Below are 20,689 nucleotides of genomic sequence, written 5' to 3' on the forward strand. Positions count from 1 at the left end.
GTCAGTGGAGGACCCCCAAAACCCACTTTCTTCCTGGTGAGATAATATGATGAAATGATGCTAACTCCAGTAAGGGTAGTATTGAGGTTATAGAAAAAGAGGGGCTAACCTTGTGTATTAGCTTAGAACAGCAGTTTTCAACCTTTTCCATCTAATTGCACACATAAACTAATTACTAAAGTTCTGCAGCACAGCAAAAAGAATACTTTTTAATAACATATATGCCAATATGACCAAAAATAGGTATAATTTTGATTCACTTACACCACATGGCTGTTGTCTTTTTTTTTTTCTTCTTTTTTTTTTTTTTTTTACAATCTAAGGGAAAGGAGGTCAGTGCCCCTGATTAAATAGTCAGGCATTGCATGTTTTAAAAATCCTTGTGGCACACTGGTGGAAAATTGCTGGTATAGCAGTTCATTTCTGGGAGGTCCCGAAGACCCAAAAGCTCGCTCCCTCCACTGTTTGGTTCTGGTTCTGAAGTGCACCCATCTCATTCCCATAGATCAAGGCTTTGGTACTTGTTAAAATGAAGTCACTCCTAATAAATATATCCTAAAAAAACAACAACAACAACAAAAAAAACCCAGAAAGAACATATGCACCCCCATGTTCATAGCAGTGTTATTTACAACTAGAGGCCCGGTGCATGAAATTCGTGCACGGGTAGGGTCCCTAAGCCTGGCTGGCGATCAGGACCAATCTGTGGGGCGACCGGCGGGGTAATTGGAGGGGGGGGCCCCTACTGGCACCCACCTTGGCTGGCCTGGGGCCTGCAGGCTGGGGGCAGCTCCTGCATTGAGCGTCTGCCCCTGGGTGGTCAGTGTGTGTCACATAGCAACTGGTCGTTCCACTGTTCGGTTGATTTGCATATTAGGCTTTTATTATATAGGATAGCTAAGATTTGGAAATAGCTCAAGTGCCCATCATTAAATGAATGGATAAAAGAGCTGTGGGATATTTATACTATGGAATACTATGCAGCTGTAAAATAGAGTGATCTCTTACCCTTTGGGACAGCATGGATGGACCTGGAAAGTATTATGCTAAGTGAAATAAGCCAAACTGAGAAAGACAAATATTACATGATCTCACTTATTTGTGGAATCTAATGAACAAAATGAATTGACCAATAAAATAAGACTCAGGGAGGCATGGCAAGACTTACCTCGAAGTAGGGTTGGGGGGATGAGAAGAGTTAAACCAAAGAACCTCTATACTTATATGCATAGCCCATGGACATGGGCAATAGGTTAATGATTAATGAAGACCTGGAGCTGGGAAGAGGGATGGAAAGGGGAGGGGGGAATGGTAGATATCTGTAATACTGTCAACAATAAATAAGTAAGTAAGTAAGTAAATAAATAAATAAATAAATAAATAAATATAATAAAAGCCTAAGCGACCATTACGGCTCAACGACCAGAACGACTGGTCGCTATGATATGCAGTGACCACCAGGGGGCAGATGCTCATCACAGGAGCTGCCCCCTGGTGGTCAGTACACTCCCACGGTGGGAGTGCCGCTCAGCCATAAGCTGGGCTCACAGCTGGCAAGTGCAGTGGCAGTGGCGGGAGCCTCTCCAACCTCTGTGGCAGTGCTAAGAAGTAGTGAGCTGAGTGGTAAGGAGCAGCAAGTAGATGGGCGGTAAGAAGTGGGGGCTCCTGGACTATGAGAGGGATGTCTGCCTGCCAGTTTAGGCCCACTCCCCACAGGCAGACATCCTCCGAGGGGTCCCGGACTGTGAGAGGGTGCAGGCCAGGCTGAGGGACCCCCCCCCCACCACCAGTGCACAGATTCTGTGCACCAGGCCTCTAGTATAATAATAAATATAATAGTTTAACCTGTTATCAGGTATTTATCCTTCAGTGTGGATGCTGCTCCAGGGTGAGTTTTGTTCCAGGGCAGTAGGAGAGCCCTAGGCCTGAGAGGTGAAGAACAGGCACAGGATTTCCATAGACCAAAGGCAAACGATGGTTTTCTAGGTGGTGAGGTCCCTGCTGTGGCTTTATTCAAGTGAAAAGCCCACGTTGGATCTCACACTGCCATCCCAGGACTGTGGGCAGCACAAAACAGAAAAATATGGTGTCTCTGTCTTCCCAGAGGTGGTAGAGGCTCCTCAGAGCTTGGGACTTTCCTTTTTCTCTAGGTCCTGACATAGAGATGAGCACACCTTGTCACAGACAGTTGGGACCAAAGTAGCCTTGTTTATGACCAGGAATGCACCAACATCCCCTAAATGCAGGGCTCTGTACACAGCTGGAGACTCTGAGGCCTGGCCTCCCACCCTTGCTTCACACTCAACTGGCAAGAGGATGACGAGCACATCGCATGCAGTTGGAAAGTGGGGAGTTCCTGAGCGTGGGTCCAAAAAGGGGGGGAATCCCTCTTCTGAACCCAAAACTCCTCACTCCTGGAGGAGGGGGGAAAACCCTCTTCTAAGGAATGTTCCCCTGCTGCACTTGGGAACTTGAGAATCTGGCCCACCACTCGCTTCCACTTAATTCTAGTGGCCGTCCCAGGAGGAGACTCTGCGGAGAACCTAAGGAGGGAAGGCGGTGGGACTGGCCCGAGAAGACCCTGCTCTCCCCAGTGTCCCTCTCTCTAGGATCCATCAGGAAAGTTGGGCTGGAAGATGCTCCGAATAATTGCTTTCCTGCCCTGAGATGGCACCTCCATCGCCAGTCAGAGTTTTAATTAATCACGCCAGCAGATGGGCTGTCATGGGCCCCAGCAGCCAGGGTAATGAACTCATTTATTATCAGGCTCTGTCAGTGGGAGGCCGTCTCGGCTTCTGGGAAAAGAAGAGGCTCCTGACACCAGAGCCCAGGATATGTGCAGTTTGGGGAAAATCTGTGGAAATGTTCTGATTTCAGACCATGCATTGCCTTGTAAGAAGAGAGGGAAGAGGACTGTGACTCAGTCTAGAGCAAGAAGCTGTGATGGTGCTTTAAGTGGTGCTGGAGGTTGGCTTGTCCCTCTGGTACCCTCTGCACCCACCTGTTTCAGGAAGCTAGAGTGACACGGGGCCGGGGGGGAGGGGAGGGCATGGTATGCGTTCTTAAGCAGGGGCATGGCAGGATGCTTTGACACCAGTTCTCAGAGCTCCAAAGTCATGCCCTTTGGGTACATTGCTGGATTTTGTGCCCTGTGTTGTCTCATTCACCCCAGTTATAAGTGGCACGAGTTTAATAAATGCTGAATTAATGGAAGAATGGATAAGTAAATGTTAAGTGTGGGGTGCTCAGCATAGAAGCTACTATGAAGGGGGGAAAAGCCTTTATTGAGCTCAGTTAAGGTTCAAGGTTCTAAGCAGCACCTGCTATAGGGCCTGGATCTTAATGACAGTTCTTCCTTTGGGGATTTCAGTGAACTATGTCAGGACCAGGTCAGTCAGAACATGTAATAAGCATGGCCACTCCAGTATGAGAAGCCGGGGGATGGGCCAGAAGGGACAGTATGCACACCTGGTCTGTCCCCTCATTGGCTGAGGAGACTGAGACCAGCATAGTGGAAGGCTCGCCCAAGGCCATTCGGCTAGAGTCCAGCCTTGGGCAAACTACGGCCCGCGGGCCGGATCCGGCTGTTCTATCAGGTTCTCTTGCTCTCCCCTCCGCTCCTTTACTTTGAATTTATATTAGTTCACACAAACACTCCATCCATGCTTTTGTTCCGGCCCTCCTGTCCAGTTTAAGAACCCATTGTGGCCCTCAAGTCAAAAAGTTTGCCCACCCCTGGGTAGGCCAGGTGGGCCTGGAACTTGGGTCTCCTGACTCCTGCCCCCTATTCTTTCATTGTTTCCAGGCCACCTGAAGCCTCTTTCACAACCTGCTCACCTGTCACTCAAAGCAGCCTGCTCAATGTCCAGTTGGCCTGGGTCCCCTGCTATTTTTATCCTGCCCTTTGGGGTGGCATTTGTGTTTTGTCTGCAGAGCAGAATCCCTTTTCTCCTTCACTGTTCATGTGGGGGCGCCTTTGTTGCAGTCTGAACTTTGGGGATGGGATTGGGCGGTGATCCATGCCTGCTGTCCTGCGGCGGCCTCCTACCTGTGCAAAGGGACAGGTGTCTGCTGTACTCTGGGCTGTAGGTCTCCCTCTCAACTGGGCAGTCAGCAGAGTAAACAGGACTGTTTGGATGGGCCTCTTTCCTTGGAGCACATCCTCATGAACGTTCACTGGTGTGGAAAAGAGAGAACGTGCCCTTAGTCTCTACTATGAAACCAGAAACTACAAGAGCTAGGCTTCCCCATTAAATGTCACAGTGGAGCGAGCTGCTAACAACTTGATTTGCACTTTAAGAATGATAGCAACCACACAGCACTGGTTGTGCCAGGTCCTGACACAAGGCAGGGACACGGAGTGAAATTTTCAAGCTCACCCAAGCAGTAAGGGGTCCAAGCCAGCTTAGATTTAGCTTAGTCCAGCTTCCAAATCTGTGCTCTTAGCCACCTTACTGTGTGGTCTCCTCAGGAAGGCAACTCGGGCTGCACGGTTATTTTTCCCTAGCTCCTGGCAGAGGAGAAATGGAATGCTGGGCTTCTGAAGGTTGGCTCTTCAGAAGTACCTTCAACACACTGATAGTGGACCATTGGAGAACAGGATGAATGCTTAGCATTTCAAAGGCTCTTCAAAGCTGGGAAGAGGCTTAGAGGTTGCAGGTTCTTTCTACAAGTGGATGCTGGAATCTGCCCTGGCACAGAGCCCTTAGAGAGGAGAGTGGCTGTGTGTGTGGCTGAGGGACTGGACCCAGGAGCAGGGCAGGTGTTGGAAGGGGCCAGGTAAGAAAAGAGTAAATAAAGCAATAATGCTGCTGTTCTTAGGATATACACAGCCTGTGTGTGGTCTATTTTGTAGAGACCTACATGGACAGCTGGGTCTCCACAATGAAAAGCAATGGCACAGCCGAAACCGGTTTGGCTCGGTGGATAGAGCGTCGACCTGTGGACTGAAGGTCCCAGGTTCAATTCCGGTCAAGGGCATGTACCTTGGTTGCGGGCACATCCCCAGTGTGGGGTGTGCAGGAGGCAGCTGATCGATGTTTCTCATCGATGTTTCTAGCTCTCTGTCCCTCTCTCTTCCTCTCTGTAAAAAAAATCAATAAAATATATTTTTTAAAAAAAAGAAAAGAAAAGAAAAGCAATGGCACATGTGTGATGACAAATGAAAACTTGAATCTTGCCCTAGCTGGTTTGGCTCAGTGGATAGAGCATCAGCCTGTGGACTGAAGGGTCCAGGGTTCAATCCTGGTCAAGGGCATATTCCTGGGTGGCAGGCTTGATCCCCATTAGGGGCCGTGCAGGAGGTAGCCAATCAATGATTCTCTCTCATCATTGATCTCTCCCTCTCCCTTCCTCGCTGAAATAAGTAAAAAATATATATATTTTTAAAAATACCCTCGAATCTTCGTTCGTGGCAGGGGCCAGCCAGTAGGTAGTGGTAAGGACTGCGTCCACTGTAGCACACGCCCCTCTGAAAGGGATCATTGCTACTCAGTGGTAGCCATGTAAGAATCCCGACTGAGTGTCATCCTATTTAAAAAAATGTTTGAGGCATTATAAGTAGCAATTTTTATGTCAAATATCCTGATTTTTCAAGATGGGCTCAAAGGTTTGAAATTTTAAATTCACTTGTTGCCCCTGAGCTATGACTTGAAGAACCCACTGTGGAGGGTGGTGTCCTGTGGTGTTACCTAAGGTCAAGTTCAGCGTGAACCAACAGCTCCAGCTGGGAGAGGCCCAGTACCCCACCAGACCCTGCATGGTACACAGGGACAGTGGCAGGTGGCCGTGGAGTCAGACATCCCCTTTTAGGACTCTAAGACCCAGGGACAAGGAAGACACTCCCCCCAGCCCCCAAAGGGTGACACTGCTGGTTAGGTTATAGATGGCTTTAACCTAAATTGAAGGATTCAAAGGGAAGTGCCCATTCCTGGTGACTACGTGAGATAGAGCCGGCAGTTCATACCACTTACAATGGTTTGATTTTATCCCCCACAACAGCCCTGAGAGCTAAGAAACATGTTTACAGATTCACATGGGCTGCCTGACTTAAGGGATCACAGTAACTAGGATAGTAAATATCTGCCCAAGTACATGTCATCAGACAGACCAGGTCCTTGGCTCACCACTCAGCAGCCATATGGTTTGGAACAACTTCAAGCTCCTGGGTCTCCATTTCCTCATCTCTGTAATAAGTGGGAGATAGTGACTATTAGCTGTGCTGTAGGATGGAATTATTTAATGTGAGAAAGTACTTAGCATGATGCCTCTCTCCTAATGAGAACTCAATAAATGTTAGCTGTCTCTGCTCTTTCCATGTCCAAATCCTCAGGTGTCACAGCCCACGGAGCCATTATTTAAGATGCACCAGAAATGTCAAATGTACACTGGACTTCAAAGTCTCGGTATGAAAATGAGAACATAAAATACCTCATTAGTACTTTATATATTATATTGGTTATATGTTGAAATAATAATACCTAGGGTATATTGGGTTAGCAAACATCACTAAAATTAATTTTACCTGTGTTTTTTTTTTAACCTCTTTTAATGTAGCAACTAGAAAGTTTAAAATTATAGATGTGGCTCACATGAAATTCCTCTTAGACTGCATTGGTCTGGAACCTAGAATAATGCCTGATGCAGAGTGGGCCCTCAAGAAGTACATGAATGAATGACTAGTTTTCACAGATTCCTCAGGCCTTTGTCTTCTCCCTTGAGCCATGTGCCCTCCCTCTGGCTTCCCTACCCCTACAATGAATGACCGCCACAGACTCTCAGCAATCATTCATCATTAGATAACCCTCCCGCTCCCACACCCCAAGTCACAGGGGATAGAGGCCTCAAGAGATGGAGGGCCTGGAGGAGGACGTGGTCAATGATAGAGCAGAGAGTGGAACCAGAATGTCTGCCACAGCAGAGGCACTTAGACACGACCTTGTTTTTCCAGTGAAGGCCTTGATTTTTATCAACGTCTTCATAGAGGCAAGTGGAAATTCTCAGGGTCAGGCAGGGTAAGTGGTCACATGGCTACTAGACAAAACAAACTCTCAGGAGACTGCCATCCCTCCCTCTGAAACCTTGACCTTCAAATTACAGCCAAGTCTAGCCCCACCACCCACCTCTCTCTGAAGCATTGAGGTTGCAGCCCTTGAAGGCAGAAATCAACAGTGCTGTCATTTGGGGCATTCTGTCATGGCTTTAAGTAAAAGGGCCTTGGGGTGTCCTTGTAATAGTGATAATAGTATTGAAAAAAGCCAAAAGAGTTGGCAATAGCTCTTTGGAAGTCTCTGAAATCGTTAATATTATTGATCCAGAGAGGCTGCCAGTTGGCACTTGCTGGGTTGTTTTTTTTCTCTCAGTTCCGCTAATTCAATTCCTCTCTCTCTCTCTCTCTCTCTCTCTCTCTCTCTCTCTCTCTCTCTCTCTCTCTCTCTCTCTCCTCCCCCCCCCCTCTCCCTCCCTCCCTCCTTCCCTTCCTCCCTCCTTTCCACCACCACCACAGTGCAGAGAGTCAGGGCCTAGGGAACCATGTGCTAGTTAATAAAAGATTTTGGAACAATTCACTTTGAATCCATTAAATCCAAATGTGTGACAGTTACATAATGTCATAAACACAGGGAGAAGGACCAAGAAAGGCAAATGACACGGATCAAGATACACAGGAATAGTGAAACATGTAAGACAGGTGTGTGTTTTTTTTGTTTGTTTTTCCAGTGTTGATCACTTTCTAAAGCAGAGCAGAACTAGAAGCCAGGCCTTGCAAGTCACAGACACTCCACAGCTCACTCCCCAGATGCTTGGAGGCCCAAACAGAGGAGCAAATCTTCATTCTCCCTCTTGAGAATCTGAGAGTCTGGGGAAGAAAAAAGAACTGAAACCCTAATTAATGTTCAATGTGTTCAACTTAGACCAAAGCAAGTCAGCAACTAGCTACCAGTGGATAGGGCTGTGGACATATGTAACAGAGACTGCTGGGAATGTTGGTACCAGCACAAAGTAGAACTATTTCAAGGTGGAAGAGGATGTCTTTGGCTGGAGGAAGGATGGAGCCTTTCGATTTGGGGAAAGGCACCTGAAGCTCGGAGGCATGGTAAGTGCAGGTGCATACGCTGATTGTCCTTGCTGGTGACCAAACAGAGCACTTGGATGAGGAATGACCTTGAAGTTGCATTTTAGACTTAGTCTTGATGCAAGGTGGCAGCAGACATCCTTTTGGTCACGGCTGTCGTTGGTGCCCTTGCCATCTTTCTTAATCAGCAGTTTTTCAATAAAACTGAGCTTTCTGTTTGTTCTCAGGGCTCCTACGGATGTTTCCCCAGAGCTGGGAGGGCTGAGCTGTGGGAACGAGGTTTGGCCAGCTCCCTGAAAAAAACGTCCACCTGCTGAGAGCTCTAGTTGTCTCCCTGCCATCGTGATGAATGTGACACAGAGCACAAAAGAGGGGCAAGTGGAAGAATGAATTGAAATAAAGGAAATGAAGCAACCTGTGAAAAACCAGCAAACAAGCCTACATCAGCAGTGGAAGTCAATGAGGCAAACACCATCTGGCCCTGAAAATGAATGGAGCAGAAAAGGATGGCCTCGTCTCCTGGGGATTTGTGCTCCGCTGGGTGCAGAGTCGTGTCCATGCCTGCCTGAGACTAGCCTGGGTCAGGAGTGCAGGTGAGGGTGGGCAGGTGTTAATACATTTCCGCAGAGCAGGATGTTGGACAGACTTTCCCCCCTTGATAATATATCAGGGCACAGTTTCACCTAATGGAAACTCTTCAGCAGGAAGGAGTTATAGTAGCTGCTTCATTTCCATCCCCACGCAGAGCAGAATTCGGGGATTTGAATACAGTGGAGTTGTCCATGAGAGCACAGTCTGATCACTTGCACTCATTCACTCATTCAGTCCTGCATTCATCCATCCTCCCATTCACTCATCCCTCTCTTCCTCTCCTTTATGCCACCACTGCTTTAGTCCATTGCTAGTGTCTCCTGCCTGGCCCACCTGCCTCCCTCTGAGCTCTCATCCCTACACAACAACAACAACTCTTTTAAAGCGCAAAGCTGCTCTGATCCCTTCTGATCCCTCCTGATTGTCAATAACTCCCCACTGCTCTCATGCAATACCCCCCATGACGAAATTGTTCCAACCAGCTGATGTCATCTCTTGCTGCACCATCCCTCCCCACACCCCGGCCTACATTCCGTTCATGCCCACTAATGATCCACATTGTTTCTTGCTTTGGAGTCTTCTCTTATGCAGGTCCCCATCCTGGAACATCTTCCCTTTCGTCTTCTCCCACCTACATGCCTGCTGATATTACTGAGAAGCCAAGCTATGAAAATGTGCAGCTATACCTCGCAGTGCGGAGAGTGTCGTTGACAATGCCCCCAGCTGCTGCCCTGTTGGGTCTGCCACCATGTTCATGTCGAAGCCGTGGCTCCTGTGGGCTGCTCCCAGGCCATGCCTGAGCACGGTGGGCCCCGTCCAGTAAGATATGAGATTCTGCCAATGGGTAGCTTCGGTCCAAGGACTCCCTATTGGTCTGACCAAACCTTTCTTGGAACTGCCCTGCAGTCTGAGATTCCTCCTAGTCTCTCTTCCTTTCCCACAGGTAGCAGGCATGCAGTGTGGTCTGAGGGCTCTTCCTGCCTTCTCCCTCCACTGATAAATCCCTCACATGTCTAACCCTCTCTTTGCATCTGCTTTTCCATAAACCTGAACCTAGCACCACCTCTTTTTTTGAAAGATTTTCCTAACCTTCCTTGTAGAATTGAACCCTCTCTCCTTCCCACCCTACTCTCTACCTTATATGTACTTTTCATGATTGCACCAATAAGTCTTCACTATAATTGTCTGTTTATATGGCTGCCTCCATTTCCTAGAGTGTAGACTCCATGAAGCCAATGAGTCCACTGTCTTGTCTGTCTTGTTAACCTCATTGCCTAGTGTGGTGCCTGCTATATTCGCGCACATATACATGTTTATGAAATGAATGAACAATTGATCTTTGTATCCATTTATCAGTTCCAGTTGTTCTAGACCACGTGGTAGGTGCAGAAGATAGAGTATTAATGAACGAGACTCCCTTCCTTTAAAGCACTCTGAGGCTGGTTGGTGGGATTAACATGCAGGTAACTATAAGTGAGAATGGAATAACTGCTATCAAAACGGTTCTATCAAAATAAAATAAAGAGGAAGATGTGATTACTTTCCAGTGGGTGGTGGAGGAAGGAGGATGCATCAGGAAAGGCTCCCTAGAGAAAGTGCTGTTTGGACTGGGGCGTGTGGAAGCTGTAGGACTTATGCACAGACAGTATGAGAGGAGGAGCCTAGGCCAGAGAGGCAGCACACACAAGGGCACAGAGGGTGACGTCATGAGGGCTATTTGTTAATCTCATTATGAAAAATTTCCAGTACACACAGAAAAAGAGTGTGTCACTTGTTTTACCTTCTCTTTTGTGGTTGCTGCCGAAGAAGGCTTTGTTCATTTGATGTTTGTTTACTCTGCCTGATTACTTCGCGTCTCCATCTGCCTCAGAGCCCCCACCATGTTTGTTTGAGTCTCTCCACATTGTCAGTCCCCTTGACTGACTTTGCAGACTCACATCTGGCAGGCTCCGAGGCCAGGAAGATGCCTGGAGGTTTCAGGCATTTGGCTGGACAGGCAGGAGCCTTCAGTGACTATCTCCAGCTGACAGGTCCCTGGGCAGAGGACTGACTGGCTCCTAAGCCTGGTGTGAGCATGGGGAGGGGACGCTGGCAGCAGACACTGTCATCTGCTGTTGGAAGGCATCAATTGGCTGCTGCCTAGGGAGGTGGGAGAGAGAGGTAGGACAGAAAGGGGACAGAACCAACTGCCGGCAGCCTGGATGCTGCTGGCTCCATGCTGGCCAGCTTTGCCTGCAGCTTCTTTTGGGGCGCAGGCAGAGCTGGGCTGGCAGGCGGCACTCTCACCGATGACACCTGGCTGCAGCTTCACTCGGTGCCTCTCGGCAGGCAGCTCTTCCCCGGTGTGCTGGCAGCAAAAACTCAATCTCCAGGAGCTCCAGGGGCTGCTTCAGAATAACTCTGGTCTGGAGGCCTGTGGAGACCAGCGAAGGTGTGGGAGGACAGGTCTTCAGTACAACTTGAGATCTTCCTCCCTGCCCTTGCCCTCCCTCTGATAGATCAGCAAATAAACTTTCAAGTGTAAATTTCCTTATCACTGGAACACAGAAACGTGGAAGCCCCCAGGAGTCCTCTATTCCACCCCTGCAGGGCTGCCCCTCCTTCAAAAAGAAGTTCTTAGGAAAGATGAGCGAGGACCTCCTCCAAGTAAAGAGCTTTTAATCATTGTTTTCAATGGTTCCTCAATGTATCACTTGATATATGTACCATAGTTTTGTTAATTACATAAATATTACATGAATTCATTCTGATTATTAAAATTCTAACCACATAAACAAATATTTGCACTGCACATTCCCTTAACCTCACCCTGTCCCAGAAATAAGTAGCTCGAATCAGTTGGGTGGTATCAGTTGGGTGGCAGGGGTCCAGGAGGGCGCTGAGGGCTTCACTTCTCATCGGGTTGGGCGTGGGGAAGGGGTAAGGAATAGATAAGAAATGATAGAGCGGGAAAGAGGCAGCACGAGGAAGGACAAGTGGATGTTTGGCCAACCAGCTGGCCAACAACCCAATGTGACCCAGACCCCAGACTCAGATCTGAGGTGAAGCCAGTCCTAGATCCTCACCACTTAGAGTTGTCTTAAAGTGTCACCCAATTGTCCATAGCACCCCAAGCACTTCCCAGTTTCCACATGCCTTTTTTTCAAGAGGGGGTGGATGGAGATGTGGGGGGAGAAGGCTTCAGACCCTTGCACCACTGCTGTAGGATCAGACCCTTACAGGCAAAAGTTATCCTTGATTGCTTATTATTCATGGTAATAGGTAATTTGAGAAATGGCGATGAGGAAGAGAGCATAATGTGTCCTGTCCCTCCTTTCACCCCCGCAATACAATGAACTCTGCTTACAAAGCACATCATGACTCTTAGGAGGTGGTTATTGTTGTGTCCAGACCATGCCCCTGTCCTCTGTTGTACATGTTGGATCTCATACGTAAAATAAATAGTAGTAAATTACCTCATAAAAATTCCACTAAGATGTCACAGATTTGATTCTCCCAATAGATAGGGACAAGGCTTCAGAGTTGTGGGGTCCTCCTAAGTTTTGTGGGCTATGACTAGAACTCCCACTCTGCACAGCTCACTGGGAACCAGGGCCAATAGTCTAGTCCTGATAAATAGGGTAAGCTTTTACTTTTTTTTATTTTTCTAGAAGGAGAAGACTCTGTGGTCTCTATGGAACCTGGCCCTTTGTCTAAAAAATTTGGTTGGAGTAAGTCCAATGTCTTTTCTGAACTCTTCCGTGTCCAGAAATAGCCAACTTTCTATTGTACAGGCTTTCATTCAGCCAGGATATTATCTGGACAACATCAAAAATCAACTTTTAGGTAAACTAATTTTGGGTAGGGCACAGAAATAGTTTATAATTATTCAGCCGCAGTTTCCACACATTTTCCACATTTTTTTCTATAGGCCTCTGCCATGATGAGCTCCCTGCATTGGCCTGACCCAGGTTTCCCTGAAACGAGTGCCAGGTGTCCGGCAGGAGCGGAGTGGAGTGGTTACAGTCAAGCCTGGGTGGCCTGGGATGAGTTCCTGGCTGTTGTCAATGGGCTAGTTCAGTGGTCAGCAAACTCATTAGTCAACAGAGCGGCAAACCGCGGCTCGCGAGCCGCAGTTTGCCAACCACTGGGCTAGTTCCTTAACCTCTTTGTCTCAGTGTCCACATCTGTAAAATGAAGGAAATAATGACACCTACGTCATCATTTGTGGGAATACTAAGAGTGTTGATACATACTCGTGAATGGCACATGCATGGGGCAAGTGAATTCTCTGGCCACTTCTCATTGCTCTGCATCAGGTAACACCACAGGAAGCCGGGACATTTGTCTGGTGGAATGAAGGGTGATTTGCATGTCTGGAAAAGGAAAGTGGTCTCTGGCCCACAGAGATGCATAGAAAAACCCAATCTATTCATTTTGGGGCCCCTAAGTTCCATTTCCCAAGGCACAAGGAAGCTACCGTCTTGTGTGGAGTCAAAAGTGGATTTTTCTTTCTGAGCTATGATTGAACTTGAAAGCCAGGGTGTAAGTGGGAAGCAAAGGAGGCATGTCTCCTGCATGCTGAAGGCAGTCCATTCCTCTTCCAGGAGTCTCTTATTCATCCAAAATTATTTGTTCAGCACTACAATATGCCATGCACTGTTGCGCATCCTGAATATATAGCAACAAACAAAACAGGTCTTTGAGGTCTTAGAGCTTCAATCATCAAGATCCAACACATGCTAGCATTCTATGAGAATTTGTCATTAATCCGATGCCTCTTCTTCAGTATCATGACCCTGCACAACCACGAGACTCTGAAGTTACCTTGAGTCACCAAAGACAAGTGATGGCCACTACAGTTGTGGTGAAGTTTACATGTTGTTGCATCCTAATACTTTTTCTGAAAATAGATAGTCCATGTAAGACATCTATACGTTCCATAAATATATATTTTTTGTTAATCCTCACCTGTGGATATTTTTCCATTGATTTTTTAGAGAGAGTGGAAGGGAGAGGAAGAGGCAGAGGGGGGGGGAGGGAGGGAGAGAGAGAGAGAGAGAGAGAGAGAGAGAGAGAGAGAGAGAGAGAGAGAGAGGAACATTGATGTGAGAGAGACACATCGATTGGTTGCCTCCCACATGGGCTGGACCAGGGCTGGAGATCGAGCTTGCAACCGAGGTACATGCCCTTGACCAGAATCAAACCCAGGACCCTTCAGTCCATGGTCCAATGCTCTCTCCACTAAGCCAAACCGCCTAGGGCTTCCATAAATATTTAATTGACCTGAATGGCCTGTTCTGAGACCACACAGAAAAATACATACCTTCACTCCACAGGAAATATTTGTATGGTTTTGTTGGGTTTCACTTGTTTCTATGTTTTGCTTGTGTGCATCCTTTGGTCCCTTACCAACTGTTATGTCCATCAGGTGAGGAGCCTCCCTAACCAGTACACATCCTACTGATGACATCGCTCCACCAGCTCTGGTCCTGAGGACAGAGGCCCCGGTCAGGTGAAAGGGAGGAAAGATCTTGTCTGCTGCCTCACACGGCCAAGCCTTCTCCTAGGACCCTCTGATAGAGGAAGAGTCGGGGGAATGAGGTCAGGACATATTCATCCCTCCTGAGGTTCTCTCCGCTTCTGTGAAATGACCTGATGGGGTGGAAGCTCTCCAGATTTCCTCTCAACCCTGGTCTCTGCTTCCAGATTTCCTGGGCAGAAGGCAGGGTAGGGTTTGGGAGCTGTTCTTTTTTACTTGAAGGACTCCCATCTGCAAAGAAGCCAAGAAGTGGCCCGGCTTCATAAACACACACACACACACACACACACACACACACACAGGCACACACACATACATACCCCTGCCATACCCCATCTGTACCTTCAAAGCAGAAATAAAAACGCCCTTGATTTCTTGCTACGAGGAGACTTAGGGGTGGAGAAGACACAGGCAAGGAGAGGCAGGATTCCCACAGAGGGAGAAGGGGGAAGAGGAAGGAAAGCTCACATATGGAAAATGACACCAGTGGTAGGGAAAGAAATTTTATTTTCAAGCTTTTAAGAGAATAATACAAACAACAGAGAGTTTTAAAAAACCCTAAAAACTGGTTTAAAAAAGTATTTGACAGTGTCCCTTGAATACCCATGGATGGTGCAGCCATAGTGCAATGACAACAAGAAACTCTGCAGGTGGCCACCCAGTGGCCTTCCCTGGCAGGGTCCCAGGAACCAGTGGGTGGGCTCAAGGGACAGTGCTCCCTGCCAGGGTCCCTGGACCAGCCTTGGTGCTTGGGAAAGACCAGGGAGCACTAGCACTGAGGGCTTAGCCAAACTGCTCTCGGGGAGGGTCCCCAGCAGCAAGGAATACTTAGACTGGTCTTACTCCACTCCACTGGCTGGGATACATCCAGCCAACTCTCTCCCACTCGCTGTAGCAGCTTTTAGCACGTGCCCATCCCATGGGCCATGGGTGGGCGGGCAGCAGGGGAAGTCACTTCTGGATTGACAGCTTTGAAGGCTGAAGCCACAGCAGCAGCAGGACTGTGCTTGAGATGCCCATGGGAAATCTGTACTTTTCTCTAGTTGTGTGTGTGTGTGTGTGTGTGTGTGTGTGTGTGTGTGTGTCCTGTAAACATCTGTGAGCCAAATCACCATAAAATAAAGTAACAAGGGTACAAAAAGACATCCAACTCCAAACTTAAACCCTCGTTGAGCCAATCTGAAATTGGGAGTTCCACTTTGGAAGGTGTGGAAAGGAGGAAAATCCCCCTCCCTCTGGCCGCTCACACTAACACCTCCCTCCTTACACGGTCCACTCAGAGTTGCTAAAGCCATCTGAGTTAGAAATCCTGCCCATCCCAGTGAGCTCAGGGGCTGCAAAAGCTGAATGTCATCCCTGCCAGTCCTCACCTATACCTCTCCCTCCCTCCACGGCCAGTGTGTCAGGTCCAGAGAGGAACCAAAACAGACTCAAGGGTAAAGCAGGGCAGGCTGCAGGTGCTTTTCCTTCTGTGCCCTTTGCATTGCTTCTCCCTCCATGCGTGCACAAGTGGGCACCACCCTCAGGCCGGCCTTACCCTCTGCAGCCTCCACTTCCCCCAGGTATTTGAACATGGGTACATGTGGCCGGAGTTGTCGTTGCGTTTTGTTGGGTTCAGTCTGTATTGCACTTTGTTGTTGAGTTTGTATTGGTTTTCCTTGCTCTTGTTGGAGAATGGTATTGACTGATCGGAAACCACAAAACCGCACCAGCATCACTCACTGCAGTTCTAAACCTGCCCCCAGACCCCTCAAGGCCCCCCACCCTCTGCTCTGGCGCCTGGGGAGCCACCTGGCCTCCCACACCTGCTCCCCAGACCAACATCCCATCGGGCCCAGCCCCTTCCCAGCCCACCCTCCGCTGTTGTGCATGGTCACGGATGCCCTTCCAGGCACTCCTTTCACACTGTTGTGACTCTCATGACGAGCTCTCGGCTACCACCCTGGGGGCTCCGCTGCTCATGAGGTCTTAGGTGACTCAATATGTGCAGGATGGTGTAAGCACAGTGGTGATCAGAGGGAGGGCCTGAGGGCTGGCTGGCTGCCCGGGCAGGGCCTTCCTCGGGGGCAGGGGTGTCCACAGCCTCCTCTTCCGAGGAGAGGCCATTGGCCTGGGTGGACGAGGAGGTCCGAGGGTTTGTCCTGCCTCCTGACTTTTGATCCTCCAGGTCTTTTGTCTTGTCATAGTTCAGCACTTTCCACTGCTGGTTGACAGCCTGCCACCGTTTAAAGATGCGGTACACGGAGGGTCCCTCGTGGATGATGAGACCTGAAGCCGCAGGGAGAAGAAGGAAAGCCAGATAAGGAAAGCAAGTCATGGTCTCCCATTATTTATAAATGAAGATAGGTGGGGGGCAAGCTGGATTTATATAGTTTGATTTGTTCTTTTCAAACCTGCCTTTTGACTCTGAGCCACATGGTTCCCATCCCTACATTCCTAGGCTCAACGAGTTTTTAGTGGGTACAAACCACACCAAGTCCACAGAATAGCTGAGCACTTCCATGTGATACCTTTGCCTACCTCTACACTACCCACCCACATTGTGACTTCACAAGATCCAAATTTGTTGTCTTTGAGGTATAATATAAATATGTGGTGGGGCAAAAGGTAGGGTTACAGTTTGATAAAATAATACAATAATCCCATCTAATAAAGAGGTAATATGCAAATTGACTGTCACTCCAACACACAAGATGGCTGCCACAAGATGGCCGGCAGGGGAGGGCAGTTGGGGGAAACCAGGCCTGCAGGGGAGGGCAGTTGGGGGTGACCAGGCCAACAAGGGAGGGCAGTTGGAGGGGACCAGGCCTGCAGGGGAGGGCAGCTGGGGGGAACCAGGCCTGCAGGGGAGGGCAGCTGGGGGGAACCAGGCCTGCAGGGGAGGACAGTTAGGGGTGACCAGGCTGGCAGAGGAGTGCAGTTAGGGGCAATTGGGCCGGCAGGGGAGCAGTTAGGTGTCGATCGGGCTGGCAGGGGAGTGATTAGGGGTGATCAAGCTGGCAAGCAGAAGCAGTTAGGGGCGATCAGGCAGGCAGGCAGGCAAGCAGTTGGGAGCCAACAGTCCTGGATTGTGAGAGGGATGTCCAACTGCCTGGACCTAAATGGAGGGGTTCCAGATTGGAGAGGGTGCAGGCTGGGCTGAGGGACAACCCCCCTCCGTGCACAAGTTTCGTGCACCAGGCCTCTAGTTAATTAATAAATAATAATACAAGAATAAACTCTGTTTTGAGTACTCACAATTGTAAACTTACTTTTTCCCCACCCTGCATTTTTTTCCTCCCTCTACTATGTATCCATGGCACCCCATACTTAGCTGATGTTGAATGAATCATATACTTTTGAAGGCACCATGAAAGAAACCCCATGGTCATGCCATACCTGCTCAATGATGTCTGAAATTCCACTAGTTAACTCTTTGTACAACTAGCCCAACGCTACTGAAATACACACACCCCTGGGAGAACTTGGACACAGTTATATTGGCCAGTGGGAAGGTGAAGTCAGAAACAAACAATATCAGACAACCAGGCAAATAAATATTAATTGTGTACCTACTGTGTGCCAAGTACTAGAGATACTGCAGTGAGCAAGACAGGAGGAATCCTGCCCTCAGAGCTTACATTCATTCTAGTGGAGAGACGCATAACAGTCATGTAAACAAGCCAGTAGGACTATTTCAGGTACTGAGAAAATGCTATGAGAAATGTAAAATAGGGTTAAATAGACACTGGCTGCAGGTGATAAAAGGTCCTGTTTAACAGGAAGGTGGTGGGAGATGATATTTCAATTGAGACCATGCAAAGGCCTGAAAGGAGAGCATTCAGTGGTAGGAACTCCAAGTGCAAAGGCTGGGGGCTGGGAATGAATGCAAAGGGTCAGAAAAGAGGTCAGTGGGGCCAGGGTGCAGTGAGTGAGTGAGGAAGTTCAGGGAGATAAGTGCAGAGGCCAATCAATGATAGGGCCTTATAGGCCATGACAAGGAACTTGTATTTTATTCTGATATAATGGGAAACCATTGGGTTTAGTAGGAGGGATAATGTGATCTGATTTACCTTCCAGAAAGTTCATTCTGGCTCCTGTGAAGCAATAAACTGAGGAGGACAAGAGTAGGAGCAGAACACAAGAGGAAATGATGGTGGCCTAGACCAGGGTGATAGCAGTGGAGACAGTGAGAACCATTGGAATCAGGATGTATGCTAGGAGTAGAGCTGACAGGTGTGGTGTGGATCAAGAGAAAAATCTGAACAACTGGAAGGTTTTGGCCTCAGCTGTTAGTAATGGTGCCATTTATCAAGATGTGAAAGGCACAAGCGTAGGGGATGTGGATTTGTGTGGTGGTGGCAGTGGCTGTATTAGTTTCTTACGACTGCTGTAACAAATGACCACACATTGAGTGGCTAAAAATAACCCAAATGTATTCTCCTATAGGTCTGGAGATCAGAAGTCTAAAATCAGTCTTGCTAGGCTGATCTGAAGGTGTCAACAAGGCTGGTTCTTTCTGGTGGCTTTGAGTGGAGAATCTACTTCCATGCATTCTTCAGCTTCTAGAAGTCACCTTGCTTCTTCCTTGCATCAGTCCACCTCTTTGTTCCACTGTCACATCCCCTACTATTCTTTTGTCTTCAAGCCTCCCTCTGCCTCCCTCTCATAAGAACACTGTGATTGCTACATTGGGCCCACCTGAGTCATCAGGATAATCGCCCCATGTCAAGATTCTTAAATTAATCACATCTGCAAAATCCCTTTTATCATAATAAGGAACATTAATAGGTCCCAGCAATTATGACCTGGATGTCTTTGGGGGCCATTATTTAGCCACGGTGATAGTTATACTAGTATTTTATTCATGGTACATTTAAGATGTCTGATAGAAATCTCACTGGAAGGACCAGCATGGCAGTTGAACATATAAGTCTGAAGCTTAGGGAGGGGTCTGGCCTGGAGATAGCAGTCATCAGTGCAGAGGTAGAATGGCCCAGATCTCCTGGGTTAGAGATGGTAAACAAGTGAAGAGAGCCAACGACAGAGGCTCTCTGTGGCTTCTGATGTATAGAGGTTTGGTGGCGATTTGGTGGAGGTGAAATCAGCAAAGGAGGCTCTGGATGAGCAATAAATGGTGTAGAAGCAAGACCAGCAAGTAGAGACCCAGATGTCTAGAGAAATATATATTTCAGGAAAGAGAGTGTGATAACTCTTGAAAATGCTGTTGAGAGGTCAGTGAAATGAGGAGTGACCACTGGCTTGGTGGGCACCTTGAAGGTAAGATGATAGAAGTAAAAGTGCATCTTTTTCTTCCATGAAGTCATCACTAAGCGGGAAGGGATAAGGGAGGAAGTGCTGACAATTTGTGGAGAAAATAGAAAGTGAGAAATAGTTATCTTGGAAAGTGGGAGAGTAAATTTACAAGGGAGATGTGGCAGAATTATCTGATGGTGTTTGGTGCCCATTTGAAATTTGTGGCCATAAGTTTGAAATTAGTCTAGTCATTGGTTATGTGATTTTTTTTCTACACCTTCAACTGCTTGCTAGGAGCATTTGTGGAATAAGAAGAAAGCTGGATGTAATTAGTGTTGACTATTTCTCCAGGAAAGTAAGGCAGGAGAGGAGGTAAGAATTCTGGATGTTTGCAAGGGAGTAGTTATTACCCTGGGGAGGAGAGAAGTGAAGACACAAAAAGAATAAAGAATAATGAAAAAGAAAAGCTTTAGGGTCAATGACAAGAGGTCTCCATGAAGTTGGAGAATTGCCTTTTCAGCCTCTAGAAGTCACCTGTGTTCCTTGCCTCTTCCATGCATCAGCCAAGGAATCAATAAACCACAGAGATGGGGATGGGGGGTGATCATCAGAGAGTGGGATGTTTAAATCCAGACTTTGGGAGTGGTGTGGTTCTTGGTGAGGATAAGGTTTAGAGGATGACCATTTGTGTGGGGCTGAGGTGAGCAGGAGGAAAGTTATTTTGAAGTAATGAGGAGTTGGACATATTTTCTGCATCAGCCATCTCAGTGCTATCAGACCAAATGTCCTCTTTTTATAACAAATATATTTTAATATCCCCTTTTTTATCCTGAAATGAGGTTCATAAGACACTATGGTTGCTATTTAAATATATATATTGCCCTAACACAGTGGTCAGCAAACTCATTAGTCAACAGAGCCAAATATCAACAGTGCAACGATTGAAATTTCTTTTGAGAGCCAAATTTTTTAAACTTAAACTTCTTCTAACGCCACTTCTTCAAAATAGACTCGCCCAGGCCATGGTATTTTGTGGAAGAGCCACACTCAAGGGGCCAAAGAGCCGCATGTGGCTCGCGAGCCGCAGTTTGTCGACCACTGCACTAACAGATAAAGGTGGGGGGAAGCAAACAAATGGGAAATCATTTATAACAAGACTATATAAATTTCAATATAAATGCTGGGCACAACTACATTTGAAAACAAATGAAAAACCTCATATGTTTCCAAAATTCCCACTAGGGGATGGTACCACCTCTGCTGAGAACCAC

The 20,689-nt window shown here is 47.7% G+C and overlaps 1 protein-coding gene across 1 annotated transcript in view; it reads right to left on the reverse strand.

The window, feature by feature from the left end:
- Positions 1-14,679: 14,679 nt before the first annotated feature.
- Positions 14,680-20,689, reverse strand: part of MARCHF4 (membrane associated ring-CH-type finger 4) — a 76,831-nt gene continuing 70,821 nt past the window's right edge. The window contains exon 4 of the mRNA XM_080671284.1: positions 14,680-16,451. Within this exon, the coding sequence (XP_080527410.1) occupies positions 16,084-16,451 (368 nt within the window). The 3' untranslated portion in view covers positions 14,680-16,083. The remainder of the gene's footprint in view (positions 16,452-20,689) is intronic.

This window comes from Plecotus auritus, assembly GCF_963455305.1.
Source record: "Plecotus auritus genome assembly, chromosome: 5".
NCBI classification, from domain to species: Eukaryota; Metazoa; Chordata; class Mammalia; order Chiroptera; family Vespertilionidae; genus Plecotus; species Plecotus auritus.